Source organism: Danio rerio, chromosome 21 (genome assembly GCF_049306965.1).
Source record: "Danio rerio strain Tuebingen ecotype United States chromosome 21, GRCz12tu, whole genome shotgun sequence".
Classification (NCBI taxonomy): domain Eukaryota; kingdom Metazoa; phylum Chordata; class Actinopteri; order Cypriniformes; family Danionidae; genus Danio; species Danio rerio.
Window position 1 is genome coordinate 32806894 of NC_133196.1, and position 16178 is coordinate 32823071.

General features: G+C 33.5%; 2 protein-coding genes across 3 annotated transcripts in view; both read right to left on the bottom strand.

The window, feature by feature from the left end:
• The window catches only part of pfdn1 (prefoldin subunit 1), a 45221-nt gene extending 37471 nt beyond the window's left edge, over window positions 1-7750 (bottom strand). The window contains 3 exon segments of the mRNA NM_001013344.1: window positions 4473-4557; window positions 4637-4803; window positions 7705-7750. Of these exon segments, the coding sequence (NP_001013362.1) occupies window positions 4473-4557; window positions 4637-4803; window positions 7705-7737 (285 nt within the window). The 5' untranslated portion in view covers window positions 7738-7750.
• Window positions 7751-8847: 1097 nt separating this feature from the next.
• Window positions 8848-15793, bottom strand: hbegfb (heparin-binding EGF-like growth factor b). 2 transcript variants are annotated; one of them, XM_005161297.6, is made up of 6 exons: window positions 15617-15793; window positions 14955-15149; window positions 12911-13097; window positions 10660-10815; window positions 10479-10562; window positions 8848-9696 (listed from the first exon to the last, which is right to left on the bottom strand). In XM_005161297.6, exons 1-5 carry the CDS (start codon window positions 15675-15677, stop codon window positions 10487-10489), a joined length of 675 nt encoding a protein of 224 aa, XP_005161354.2. In that variant the 5' UTR covers window positions 15678-15793; the 3' UTR covers window positions 8848-9696; window positions 10479-10486.
• Between the last annotated feature and the right edge of the window lie 385 nt (window positions 15794-16178).

The window sequence follows — 16178 nt, forward strand, 5'->3', positions numbered from 1 at the left end:
TTTTACAAAACATTTAGGAAGTTTTTTTTACAAACATGGAGGCTGGCAGTAAAATATTCACAAATAAGGACAAATAAAGCTCCAGAAGTAGGAGAGGCAGAATATTATTAGATGGCTCTAATAATATACAGATACAATAGAAACATTGTGGCATGCAGCGAGCGCATGTTTTTGAGAAGATAAGTACTTCATGAGGGCTGCGTATCTCTTGTGGTTTTACCAAAGCAATGGAACGCTGTGACGTCTGCCCATCATCTTAACCACACATGCTTCTCCATGAACACGCCAAAGAGCTAAAAACAAGACTGGGGGCTTATGCCCACAATCAACGAGTGTGACATTCTGAGAGAACTTGCAAAACTGTGGGGGAAACATGCACATATTGCTGAGGAGAAAAATAACAGCATGAGCATGAGAGTTTTGAAAGAAACAGATGTGAAAAATGCTACAAAACTGCAGGTGAACGCTTAAAGAAAGCACTTAAACTTTTGTCAATGTGTCTGAATTTAGAATTTCATCTTTTGAGATTTCTTTATTCTGTAGAGTACTGATGACATCATTTTAAAAATGTGTTTTATAATCTTATTTTTTTGTTTTAGTTGTTACCTTTATTACAGTAGGAAAGAATGTATATTTAAAGCAAAGTTTGAGGGATATAAACCGATTTTCAATCATTCATATTACTTCGTCTTAGTCCCTTATTTATCAGGGGTCTCCACAGCGGAATGAACTTCCAACAATTTCAGCATATGTTTTATGCAGCAGATGTCCTTCCAGCCACAACCCAGTGCTGCCAAACTCCCATACACTCACACATTTACACACACTCATACACTATGGTCAATTTAGTTTTTAATTCACTTAAACTGATTTAGTGAATCAGTTTAGTTCCAATTCACTTATATACCGCATGTCTTTAGACTATGGGGGAAATGCCGCCCCAATTTTCAACCATAACAAGTGAAAATATTTGTTATTCTGACCAATTGTCATTTTGTGACATGCAAAATGCTTTAAATAACGATCCTTTTATTTTGAAATTTGAAAGAAATGTTATCAGACTTTAACTGAAATATAATACAATACAATAAAAAAAAATATAATACAATTTTACTTAAAGTCAATCCGGAGGAACTAAACACGTCATTGTTCCTATAGTTTTGCATACAATATCTTATTCCCCCTTTAAATGTGAACAGAAAGCACTCACACATACATTTGCCCCTTCTCCTTTCTTTCTTACCTACATATACATTTTATGCACTTTATACGTTTTCTGAATTTCTGAAGTCCCCACCCCACACTCTTATTTGTCTGACAATCCCATTTCAGGTCTCACTAAAGCCGAGTTTATGATGTAAATTTGGCCATTATTTGGTCATCTGAGTCAAACTTTGGAAAAGATTTCTATAATAGATCTTAGTTAAAATCTGTCACCTTTGATTGCCATTGTTAGAACTTTATGAGTTAGAAAAGTAATGCATTACAGTAACTAAATACTTTTTGCTGTAACAAAGTATAGTGTAAAAGGGGGTCCAGACACTCCACACACCCTCTTTACATTGTATTCTTTAAAAAAAAAAAAAAAAACAAAACATTGTTAAGAAATACAAAAAAGAAAAGAAGGCAAAATTTTGACGCTGATGAGCGTACTCTCATAGATGACAATGTTTACTATTCTAAAAGACGTGGTGTGGAATTTTGCATCCAGTGTGCGATGAGCTTAAATAAATAATCATTTTACAATAATAGGGTGGACTGGTTGTCTCAAAGTTTGCATTGAAAGGGTGGGTATCTAGATGATGACAGCTATAGGACTGGCAAAAGATCCTTTCTGTGATATGATTATCAATAAAGTTGAATTTGTTCTAAATGTTTAGATTATATGATGACCATAGGGTTAAGTAAAATTTTATAAACTAATTTTGACAGGAGCACGTGATATGATTGATCGCGGCTGGTCTCTCGTCCGTAAGCAGCGATAATCTAATCATATCGATCCAAGTCTACAATAAATAGACTGATTTCACCTTACTTGCCCTATCTTTGTTATGGAAGAATCACCCCTTCCGCCCCATCTCCTCCTTTTCCTCTGTTTACCAGGGGGAGCTCTTGAGATCTAACTAATCTTGGACTCCATTTATGCTAAATGACAAGGCAGGAGCCATGCTCAATCATCTCCAAGCTCAGGGTTTTCTCCCAGGATAGGATGCCAAACTTGCAAAAAGCGTCAAGCAATATGAGTATAAACTCTGAAAACTGAAGTAAAACTGGAATGATATGGGTCTCGTTGTTATTTCTGTATGCCAAGTTATGCGTTTTCCTCAGGAACTTCAGGCTCATTCATTACGACCTCTCATATGAAACTGGATTTTGATGAAAACAAAAACCTGTCAAATCTTTTGAGATTCTATTGTATGAGAGAGACTTTCTTTGTATTAGTTAGCTGCCAGTATAAAGATGTTTATTGTACCATTCTGATAAGATACAAGACATCCTTGAAGTCTATAAGCATTCTTTGTGTGTGTGTGTGTGTGTGTGTGTGTGTGTGTGTGTGTGTGTTCTTCATCGGAGGAGACTTCTTTGCTTGTCGCCAAAGTAATCATTGGTGATTTTGTTTAGAATTTTACGCACACATGTTGAGATTGTCTAAGTCTATCTGTGTTCTAACCAATCAGGTTAAACCTCCTATATGTGTGACGCAGCTTGTGATATTACATTAGAGTATAATTGCTGTGATTTTGATACTGCGTGGCGTACAAACTATGTGCTTATTTCCTGCTTTATCAGGGGTCGCCACTGAATGAACTGCAGTTACTCTGGCATTTGTTTTACCTGCCGATGCCCATCCCCAACCCTCAGCGCTGGGAAACACTTACACACTCTCTTATTTACACTCTATGGCCATTTTAGTGTATTCAGTTCACCTATACAGCACGCTTAGGACTGTGGAGGAAACCCAAGCAGACACGGAGAGCACATGCAAACAGAAACACCTTCAGGGCTCGAACCAACAACCATCTTGCTGAGACCACCGTGCCCCCCCCAACCCACAGTTTTATTGTTAAAAGAAAAAAACCTTTTGCATCCACACTAATGCATGATAATGTTCTGTTTATCATTAGCATTTAATTATTTAATGCTTTTCATTAGCATTTTCCTAGCTGATGGATACTAAAAACACTACAATCCATTCAGAATTTTAAGATGATAAAAGAAGGAAAATTCTGGCATCATCTACTCACTTTCAATTTTTTTTTAATCTCTTTTTCTTGATGAACACAAAAGACTAGAAAAACCAGAAGCTTCTATATACTTATATATAAATATATATATATATATATATATATATATATATATATATATATATATATATATATATATATATATATATATATATATATATATATATACTCACCGGCCACTTTAATAGGTACACTTATCCAACTGTTCGTTATCACAAGTTTTTCTAATCAGCCTGCAGCAGTTCAAACCAAGCATCAAAATGGGGACGAAAGGTGATTTAAATTACTTGAACGTGGCATGGTTGTTGGTGCCAGACGTGCTGGTCTGAGTATTTCAGAAACCTAATCTACTGAGCATTCCACAAACAACCATCTCTATTGTTTATAAAGAATGGTCCGAAAAAGAGAAAATATCCAGTGAGCGGCAGTTCTGTGGGCGCAAATGTAGATTAGAAAAATGTTGCCTGGTCTGATGAGTCTCGATTTTCACTGCAACACTTGGATGGTAGGGTCAGAATTTGGCATCAAAAACATAAAAGCATGGATCTATTTTTCCTTGTATCAACAGTTCAGGCTGGTGGTGGTGGTGTAATGTTGTGGGGGATATTTTCTCCGCACACTTTGGGCCCATTAGTACCAATTGAGCATCATGTCAACACCACAGCCTGACCGAGTATTGTTGCTGACCATGTCCATCCCTTTATGACTTCAGTGTACCAATCTTCTGATGGCTACTGCCAGCAGGATAACATGCCATGTCAAATGAATCATCTCAGACTGGTTTCTTGAACATGACAATGAGTTCACTTTACTCAGATGGCCACAGTCCCCCAATCTTAATCCAACAGAGCACCTTTGGTGGCACGGGAAATTGGTATCATGGATAAGCAACCGACAAATCTGCAGCAACTGTATAATGCTATCATGTCAGTATATAAACCAAAACCTCTGAGAAATTTTCCAGTATCTTGTTGAATCTATGCCCTGGAGGATTAAAGCAGTTCTGAAGGCAAAAGGGGTTCCAACCCGATAGTTGTAAGGTGTACCTTATAAAGTGGCCGCCGAGTGTATATCTTATTTAATTATGACTTTCATAGATTTTTTTTAACAGCAAGTAAAAAATGTTAAAATAAGGTGACCTATCCTTTGTATTTTGATAAGCAGTTCTTTGTCGGACAAGTAGATTTAATATAAGCAACTATATTTGTTTTTTTGCTCATAACCTACCTCAAGCTCTTTTATCTTGTCATCTGCCGTCTTCTGCTTTTCCAAAAGCTGATTAGAGATCTCACCTTTTGACTGCAAAATAAACCTGAATAAAGGAAGGAAGAGAAGGTCAAAACAACAGAGAGTAAAGGGTCCAGATTTGAAACCTCCAGAATTATACATACATCCGTCCTGCTCCCTCAAACATCCGAGTGCTTTCAGGAAGTGATGTAATCTCTCCATGCGTGAGATTTGCGTGCTTCTTTACACGACTCAGCTGTTCGATCTGCAGGTCTGCCAGCTTCACCTTCTGCTGAGTGTCAACCATTTTCGCCTGCAGCTCTGCAAAAGCCTGCAAAGATGCCGAGATTGAGGTTTTGATTAGAAGGAAATCCGCTGTGATATGATGCAAATACAAAGTTGAAGTCAGAATTATTAGCCCCCCTTTGATTTTTTTTCTTTTTTAAATATTTTCCAAATGATGTTTAACAGAGCAAGAACATTTTTACAGCATCTTTGATAATATTTTTATCTTCTGGAAAAAGTGTTATTTGTTTTATTTCGGCTAGAATAAAAGCAGTTTTTAAATTTTAAATGTCACTTTAAGCTGTATAGTAGTGTCTTAAAAAATATCTAGTAATATATTATTTACTGTCATCATGGCAGAGATAAAATAAATCCGTTATTAGAAATGATCTATTAAAACTTTTATGCTTAATTGGGGGAAAAAATTAACAGGGGGGCTAATAATTCTGACTTCAACTGTAAATTTACAATAAAATTTTATTCATTTTTTTCCCTGAATTTGCATAAAATAGCAAAAAACGTGCATACATGTTTATATTCTGTTTTAGAAAACACGTCGCTTCTGATGAGTTAAAAAAAAATCTAAATTTGGCGGAAATGACATTGATTTTTGTTTTCTGAATGAAATACAGGGTTCTGCAGGTTTCACAAAATTAAATTTAGGACATTTTAAGACATTTTTAAGACCATTATGAATGCAATTTTAGACTTATACAGAACTTAATGCTGAGGATTTTTTATATCCAAGTTAGAAAAGATTTTCACTTGCTAGATAAAAAAAATATTAACATTGAATACAGGAAATATTATGTTTCAATATTTTTTTTATAAATTTTCAAAAATATTCATCTACAAACCCAATAATCAGGGCCAGACAGAATCTGCTGACATTTTTGCTATTTCTGCTGAGAAATTTGTAAAATAAAAAAATAAAAAAATAAAACAGCTGATTTTTGTGGAATGATTATGGTTATAGCGTCATAACTAAAAACTTAATACATGAAATAAAAGCAACAGCTTTTTAGCTCTTATGTTTACAATGCAAATCCAACTAGATCCACGTATTTAGTAAACAAAGCAAGTTTCTCATAATACATCCACTAAAAGACAGAAAATATTACTCTAAAAACTGAATTGTAAATACATCATATGAACATTTTAATATTACTATTGTTATATCACAATAATATTATTGAAAACAATTTAAAACTGAATAAATATAATTTTATACACATTTATACAAGTAAATAAATAGACTCAATGATGGGCTAAAAGTCTGCGGAAATTTGCATGCGCAGATTCCGTGTGGGCCTTCCTATAACCCTTACCAAGAATAGAACAAAGCATAGCTGTCAATTACTTCCGTCTACAATAATAATATTTTAATAATACAAAATGTAGGTCAGGTCAGCAACCACAGCGGTATATAAAGTGGAGTACTTTTTAACAAATGTTACTGTGAGAAAAGTAATTAAATGCTATTTTTAAATAAAACGTTAAAAGTTTTATTGAGATTGGGATTGTTGGTGATTGTTGAGTGTTAATGGCCAGATTGGGTAGTTATTCATGAACATAGGAAAATTAAGACCTGCTAAAAAATATTTAAGACCTACAACACAATATTTTAGTAAATCTAATACTTTTTAAGGCCTAAAATTTTGTTTTTGAGATTTAAGACATTTTAAGACTTTTTAAGACCCCACAGATATCCTGGAAATAACACAGATTTTGTTTCTATTTATAAAAGCTTTATATTTATAATTTGTATGTGTCATCAAATGAGTAATTGTGATTATTGCATTGCAAAATGAATGCAAATAAAATATCTTATGTATATATTAATATATTAATACACATTCATTTAAAAAAAAATGTTTATTTATAATTATCTATCATTAATGTTTGCATATAATACTAATTATACATAAATATAACTGTATTTTTATAATAATAAATCATCTATAGATATAATAAAAAATATTATTTTGTATGTTACTAATTACGATTAAACATTTGACAGCTCTTTTTGACAGCACAATAATAACATTTTTTTCACATTCATATGTAATACAGCAAATTCAGCATTTCCTATAGCTGTAACTGTTATATTTAAACAATTTATATGTTGTTATATGTTGTTGCAGTTGGTAGGGCATTCGTTATGTAAAACATGTGCTGGATAAGTTGGCGATTCGTTCCACTGTGGCGACCCCTGATGAATAAAGAGAAGCCGAAGTAAAATGAATGAATGAATGAATTAGTTGTGACAAATTTGGTGCCACTAATAAATCTTTCCCAGGTTTTCAACATAAATTCTAGAACAAAAATAAGACACTTAGAAAGTCACAACATATAATCTATAAATATATATAAAATATACATAAATATAGACATCACTAAATATTTTGTAAATAAAAAATATTATTTTGCATGTGACTAATTATGATTAAACATTTGACAGCTCTTTTTGACAGCACAATAATAAATTTTTTATCAAATTCATATGTAATACAGCAAATCCAGCATTTCCTATAGCTGTAACAGTTATATTTCAACAAATTATGTCATATATATATATATATATATATATATATATATATATATATATATATATATGGATAAGCAAAAACTAAAGAATAAGCCATATTGAAAGCTTCCTATAGCATGTAATGATGTGTTGATAGATTGATATGTGTTTGGATATTCATTTCTAAAGGATTTACAGTGGTAAACTATAAATATGACGTTGCACATCTTTATAACAAACAATACACATTAAAAGGATTCGCATGCACCTACGTTACACACTGACAGATCGCGTTGCTTAAACAGTTTTATACCTTACTTCTGCTCCACAAAAGCTTAATAACATTTATTCAGTATTTTATCATAACAAAGTAACAACTCTGTTTGGTTTTTAGATATAAAACCAAAAACCACCCTTTACCTTCTTCAACTCGAGGTCTACGGGAGCCGCCATGATGCTAAGTGGTACGAGTCCCTGCGCATGCGCGAAACAAAGAGCTTGTTGCAAAACCTAGTGAGCGGCCTACATAGACAACATTTTCAATGTCAGACAGGCAGGCAATCCACAATAAATGTTCACTAAAAAGGCAGCTCGGTAGTTTTGCAGACACGGTAAGTTTGTGGACTACTTTCAATCTCAAAACAGTGCAACAGAAATGACAGTATATGATAAAGGTTTCAGCGTTATACCAATGTTAGCGTCAAAATGTTTAGAAGCTGACTCTTAATTTAAGCGGACTTTAAGCGGACTTATTTTTAGTGTCTATTATTGTGTGCTACATGTAAAATGTGTCACCCCAGTGGCAACATTGCTCAAGATTTTTTTATTACTATTAACGTGTTGTTTTGTATTGTAAAGTCGTGTATGTTCTGCATTTTAACTCCTGTTAACACTCTGTTTGGTTTCCTCAGGAGACAAATGATGGTAAACCAACTTGAGACTTAAATCTCCAAGCTAAAGACAAGTATATCAGATGTAGTAATGACAACACAATATTTTTATAACTTCACACAGTGAGTGTTTAAACTTTACAACATACATCTGTATATCTGCAGATTTATATCCGACACACTAAAATTTTATAAATAAAAAATAGTAAATCTAAATAATAAAAATAGTTTTATTATTGGTTGTGGGACGACACGGTGGCTTAGTGGATAGCACTGTCTTCTCACAGCAAGAAGATCTCTGGTTCGAGTCCCAGCTGGGTCAGTGGGCAATTCTTTGGAGTTTGCATGTTCTCTCCATGTTGGCGTGGGTTTCCTCAGGGTGCGCCGGTTTCCCCCACAGTTCAAAGACATGCAGTGAATTGAATAAACTAAATTGGTACTGTATGTGTGTGAATTTAATGAGTGTTTATGTATCTTGTCCAGTACTGGGTTGCAGTTATTAGGGCATTTGTTGTGTAAAACATGTGCTGGTTAGTGATTCATTCCACTGGGGCAAACCCCTGATAAATAAAGAGACTAAGCCGAAGTAAAATGAATGAATTAATTAGTTGTGACAAATACGGTGCCACTTATGAATCTTTCCCAGGTTTTCAACAAAAATAAGAGACACTTAGAAAGTCACAATAGTTTATTAAACAGCAGAAATTTGTTACCATTGCTTGAAATTAGTACATGAAATCATGTAATTTATACTAAACGCATAAAACAAACACACTAATAAACGTATTCCATTTTATTTCACTTAATTTAAGCTACACTTTCTCAGTAATACATATAAAAAAGGCTTAAGCCCTGCGTCTGACATTCCTGCAGAGTACATTTATTTGATTGCATTCGCAAATGTTTAATTCACAGTTTAGCTAAAATATTATTCAAACCGTACTGTCCTCCGAATGCGATTGTAAAGTTTGCGATGCAACTTCAGTCCTATTAGAACATTAATTGATTGTATTCATCGATAATAAATATCTATACAATAAAAACACATTTACAAAACTCGCAGTGCATTCAGTACACACAATTGTTACGTATCAAAATAAATAACAAATACATTATAAATAAATAATTACAAGTGCTTTGTGGCGTTTTTGACAGTACTACAGATTCAGACTGATGGGAGAAACCAGAAACTCAGCTTTTCAACATAAATAAATAAGCAACGAACAAAAAAGCAACTTTGATTGAAGTCGCGATACATTCATCATTTTCAGTCCTGTCTGCATGATCTCCATGACAGTACTGTACATGTACTGCACACGGGGCAGTGTTTAAAGCATCCTTCATGCCAGTTTAGACAGACACCAATACTGCAGGACATCAGGGGCGCACAACAAATACGAAGAGGTGCAAAGATTGTGGAGAAATAATGATTACCACTAGGAATAATGCAGAAATCATGCCCTTGATGAGATGTATAGTGCTGTCTATCCATGGGTCACATGACCTTTTGGCTTTCTTTATCCTGAAAAACATTTATTAAAAATGTATATATAAATGTTTGGAATTTTCATTTATTTTAATAAAAGCAAGATATTATACTATAAAAGTAAACAAAAACTACTTAGACATGTTTAAAACTAATTAAATCTCTCTATATAAACACACACAACACATAGACACGCATACATACTTATATTTGAGAGTTCAGATGCAAAAACCTCTAAATCACACCTCAAATGTCTTTCAAAAACAAGCATTTTTCTCCACTTCCTATATTCATTTTCTGTTTTTCCACTTTACATGCAATGGAAATCATCAACATACATGTGAAATTACTGAACCCACACACAAGAGTCCGTTTAGAAGTAAATTTTAGACGGCATTTAGAAGTTTTAGAATTTTAACTCCTTTATTTGTAAAAAATAACTAGAAATAACTAGAGTTAATATTATAGTTAATAAATAGGAAATATAGTTAATAAGATGTAAAACATTACTGTAAAAAATAATAAATTATGTGGACTTTTTAATATAAAAACATTTGAAATACAGTAAAAAATGTATGTTAATAGCTAAATTACTACACAATTATTACATAGTTACATACATAATTCTATCTATCTATCTATCTATCTATCTAAACAAGCAAATACAGTTGAAGTCAGAATTATTAGCCCCCCTGTTATATATATATATATATATATATATATATATATATATAAATAAATTTTAAAGTAAATTTGTGTGTCCGTATGTAAACAAATTATTAACATACAAATCTGGGAGTTCAAAGAGAACTATTTACCTTCGTTATCACTGTTTTACTGACGTTGCCTCGAGTTTGACCTTTTCTTCGCTCTCTACATCAGCGTCATCTTTTTTGTGGTACCTGTCAGAAAAGCATGCAGAATATCTAAGGAATTCTGTAAATCAATAACGGTATAATGATTAAGAATGCTGAACAATGCTGATTGACGGTAACTTACCTTAATGCCAGCAGAATAGCGATGACTGCGAGACACATGAGGGACAGAACCACTGCTATGACCGCCAGCGCTGTGGTTCGGCTGTAACGCTGCTCCTCCTTCCCCACCGGCAGGGTGAATACGTGACATCTCTCTCCAGAGTATCCTCCATGACATCTGAATGAGAAGCCATTCAGAGGGTCAAAATCACAACCATATCATATCAAGAGACAGAGGTAATATTCCCAGATTACATTCTTTTCCTATCCGATTATTAAAATAGTGATGAAGGAAATACTGTTACAAAATCATGGTGTTCGTCATTCTTTTGAATTGCTGCATCACAAACTATAATTTAGAAATAAATATTGCAATTATGACTTTCAAAAGTATTTTATCACACTGAGAGTGTAACAATGCCATTTGTTTGCTTTTGGTATCTGATAGAGTGTTTGGACCTAGAGACTGTGATGCATGACACTATACTTAGTGGGATAGTCCACCGCAAACTTAAAAATAACTCATCATTTACTCTTCCATAATGTGTTTTTAAACCATTAACACAAAGGAAGATATTTTGAAGAATGCTGGTACCCAATGATTTCTATAGCAGAAAAAAAATTCTATGGAAGTCAAATAATATCTTCTTTTGTGCGAAAAAAGAAACTCAGACTGGTTTTAAAGAAGTGAAAGATATCAGTAATTGAATGATTTTTTATTTTTGGGTGAATTATCCCTTTAAGAAGCAGATTAAAGCAAGAAATCTGTCATCTTTTATCCTTTTTTATCTATACATTTAATATATTTACTTACAATTATACACCATTTTAGACAAAATTGTCTACTAAATGAACATACTTAAAACATGTAATCCTTATTTACTAGCCCTCAATTGGTTCCAAACCTTTATGTGTTTTTTTTTTAATTAGCTTGAACACAAATGCAAGACATTTCAAAGAATGTTGTAAACCATTGACATTTATCATAAGGGAAAAAAAGCCAATGGTTACCAGTTTTCAGTATTATTTAAAATATCTCCTTTCGTGTTCAACAGAAGACAGAAACTCAATCTGGTTTTAAACAAGAAGGATATCAGCAAATGGATTTTATTTTTTAATGAATTATCCCTTTAACAAGCAGATTAATAAATCTGTTACCTGTTATCATTTTTATCTTTACATTTAATATATTTACATTCTATATTTACACATTTTTAGGGATCATTTCATGGCCATAATTTTTTATACTTAAAAATTGATCATCATTTAGTCACCCTAGGATGGTTCCAAATCTTTATGTGTGTGTGTGTGTTTATTTGCTTAAACACAAATAAAAAACATTTTAAAGAGTGTTGTAAACCATTGACATTTATAGTAGGGGGAAAAATATAAATAGAAGTAAATGGTTACCAGTTTCCAACATTCCTTAAAATGTCTCCTTTGTGTTCAACAGATGACAGAGACTCAAACTGGTCTTTAAACAATTGAAGGATATCAGCAAATAAATGAATTTGCAATTTTGGGTGAATTATTTTTTAACAAGTGAATTAAAGCAATAAATCTGTTACCTATTATCATTTTTGTCTATCCATTTAATATATTTACACTAGTTTTAATATATTTACACTAGTTTTAATATATTTACACTAGTTTTTGGGCTCATTTTATGGGCATCATTTTTATACTTAAAAAAAGTATTTAGTCACCCTTAAGTGATTCCAACACTATTAACTGGTAAAAACTTAGCTTGAACAAAAAAGGAAGACCTTTTAAACCATTTGGAAACCATTGACATTTATGATAGGGAAAAAAATACAGTGAAAGTTAATGGTTTCCAGTTTCCAACATTCTTCAGAATATCCTCCTTTTTTGTTCAACAGAAGACAGAAACTCAAACTGGTTTTAAACAGGTGAAAGATATCAGCAAATTATTATGGACAAAAGTACAGTATCTACTAAATTAATAAAATGAAAGTTTTACCATCCTTTACCTCACCCTTACTCATGCTTGGTTCCAAAACATTGTTTTTTATTATTCTCTTAAACATAAAAGGAAGACATTTTGAAGAATGTTGGAAACTATTGACAATTATAGTATATAAAAAAACTATGGAAGTTAATGGTTACTAGTTTCCAACATTCTTAAAAATATCTCCTTTTGTGTTTAATGGAAGAAAGAAACTCAGACAGGTTTGGAACAACTCGAGGGAAGTAAACAATGACTGAATTGTCATTTTTGGATTACTAAGACAATAGAACTGCATGAAACTTACACACAAGAATGAGTGCGTAAATCCCGCTGATAATGACACACTCCATGAATGCAGAAATCTTTGTATTCCTCCTTGCAGAGGTTCTTCTTATTCCCCCTGCCTTTTCCTTTGCCCTTCCTTTTTCTTTTTTTTGTCTTCTCAGTAGTGGGCATCGCCGACGGATGTTTGGGTTTGGTGGAAAATGCCACTGTTGAGCAAGAGTGATGTCAGTGCATGATGATCTAATATAGTACAATTGTCCAACACACTAAACTATTCACTGGTTTTCCTGTGAAATGCATGAATGTACATTTCAGAGCTGCACAACTTGTTTAAAGTCAATTAAATTAAAAGACTGCGACCTCGATTCATTATTTTTAAACAAAAACACTGAAAACAAAGACAGTGATTAGCATATGTTTATTAAGCCTTTAACAAATACAATCAAAGCAGTAGTTTTGTATATTTTATTTGTTTATTATGTTTACGTGATTTATTTTTGTGCTACAAACATTCAAATGATCAAAAAAGTACTGAGATTATAGTTTATTGTTTGGATAAAAACTTCAAAATAGAGTTAATAATGTTTAGAAAGTAACAATTACACCTGTTTGCCAGTAGGTGGCGACAAGTAACATATAAAGTATCTGTCGACAAACCAGAAGCTGCGTCCTAAATTGCAGGATTACCAACGGAAAAGTTACTACATTTGAATTTGAATACACTTTACAACCATTGGAGGTCACAGATACTTCTTCCACCATTTTGTCATTATCACATTACCTACCCATGTCACTCCCATTCATAAATAAACATAAATAAATAAAATAAAAATGGGATAGTAAAGCGTCAATTTAATGCTCACTTTAGAATCTCACTAAAAGAAGTAGGTCATCTGGTTACTTCCCACCCACTATTTTTTTAAATACTATACATCTAAAATAGCATATACTACTCATGTAGGTACTATAATTTGATTTGAACGTACGTCACAACCGTTATAGTATGAATGTGAGAAGTATGAATGGAATTCGGACGTACTTCATTTACCATGTTGTCATTTTAACATGACCTACCCATGTCAGTTGCGGCGCTTCACTGCCATTCATGAATTCTTTCACATGGCGTCATGAGAGTAAAATGTCCATTGGATGCGCACTACAGAATCTTGCCTGAAATAGTAGGTTATCTGAGTGCGTCTCATCTACTGTTTTTCACATACTATATAGTAGGGAAGTATGCGATTAAGGACGCACTTAAGGTGTGTTTGAAATTGCAGACTACCTGACTGAATTTTAACTGACTTGACAATAAATTGTTTATTCTATAGCAGTGTTTCTCAACCACGTTCATGGAGGACCACAAACATAACATGTTTTGGATGTCTCCTTTGTCACACCCTTTGCAGGTCTTTCTGATATGAATCAGGTGTGTTTGGTTTAGGACACAAGGAAAATGTGCAGAGCTGGTGGTTCTCCAGGAACGTGGTTGAGAAACACTGTATGAACATGGGTAGATTGAAGAAAATGTAATTTATTACACCCACCATGTTGATTATCATATGATCTACCAGCATCCTTTGTATCCATTCACTTCCATTTATGAATCCACTCCTTTGGCTTTATGGGATAGGTGTCTAAAATGACTTTGGACATATTGATCCACTCACATAGTATAGTAGGGAAGTGCGATTTTGGACACAGTTATTATTGAGTGACTGAATCATTCAATCCAGAATAATATACTCAATAAAATTCTGATTATTCAGAACCGTGCAGCTCTAGTACATTTGCAATACTAAAATAGCAAGGAATTGTAAAACCAATTTAGCAGAAGTGGTGGAAATCAAGTTAAAAAAAAGTATACCTAAAACTAATGTCATTCAGCTAACATTTAATGAAATGCTTCCAACGTTTCCAATATCTACATTGCTTTCACCATTTTTATTTATTTATTTTTTTGTTAAATGTGTAGCATGAAATATGTTTTTTATTTTATTTGAGCATTAAAAATGTTTTTATGCCCAATCTTAAACGGACTTGCTAATGAAAAGAAGCAAATTTACCTCTTGGCAGGTTTAGCTCATAATCCCCTTCATAATCTTCTTCATAGTCATCATCACCCACACTGGTCCCGTTGTCCGCCTGGAGCCCTGTTATGTTTGTTTTCTCTGAGGTGTGAAGCAGGTTGACCTCTGTTGTCCTGGGTTTTCCACTCTCAAACCTGTCCAGAGAGGCGCCACTGCACACCTTGAGTAACACTGGAGAACAAGACACTTTTTTCACACATCTATAATAGACATTTAGTCTGTATTTAGATTTACACTCAAAATTAAAGTGCAGGGTGGTTTCAAACCAAGTTGGAGCTATTTACGGACAAACCCAACAATCAACAAAAATATAATATAAGGTGTTTGTCTATATCTGAACAAAGGTTGGGTTGAAAAAACAGCACATTTGTCACTGTACAGTAGCAGTTTGTAAAGCCCATGGTGATTGTAGATACATTAATTAAAAGGTGATTAAATTGATTAATCTGTTAAAAGTTGATATAATAACTTTGTAGGAAAAAAGTGTCACGGTTGAAGTACAAAAATATAGATACATTTTGGCGCTGAAAAGTTCTCGTATCTCACTCAACACCAAGTTAACCAAGTCCCGCACATCGAGCAGGTCCATGTGCATGTTTGGTAAAATCTGGTATGAAAGCCTGGTTTTAAACACTTACCGAGACAAAACATAATTCGAAATGTATCCATCTTCCTTTTCTTTGGGATAGTCCAAGACATTATAAAGCAGTAGTCGGTCTGACTGAACCTCCCTGCCTCCAGCGCCGTCCGCGCGATCTGATCTGGACGCGCTGATGCGCGTGCTGGAGACTGTGTCAAAAGTCTCGTGCGGCGAGGAGGACACACGAACGCGCGCCGGTTATATACACCGACTACGACACCGTCACACACACACACTTCCGCTTTATGAATTGCTTGGTGCCACACCTTTATCGGCAAACATAAAGCAAATAATCCACACTGATTCATAACTTTACAAGTCAATACTTTTGAGGGGGATAGTAGTGTCACTGTCTGGTGTTTATTAGCTGGTTAATAATAAACTAATTTTACGCTAGTTTAATTATAACATTGGCTTGAGACAGGAGTCGTGTGCATTTTGGTCAGAATAAATCTTTTGAAATATTACATTTATAGTTTGTCTACCCTTTGTAAGCTTAAGAAAAGTGTTTGTTAAAAGTTCACATACATTTAAACGGTCTAAATAGATGCATTTACATA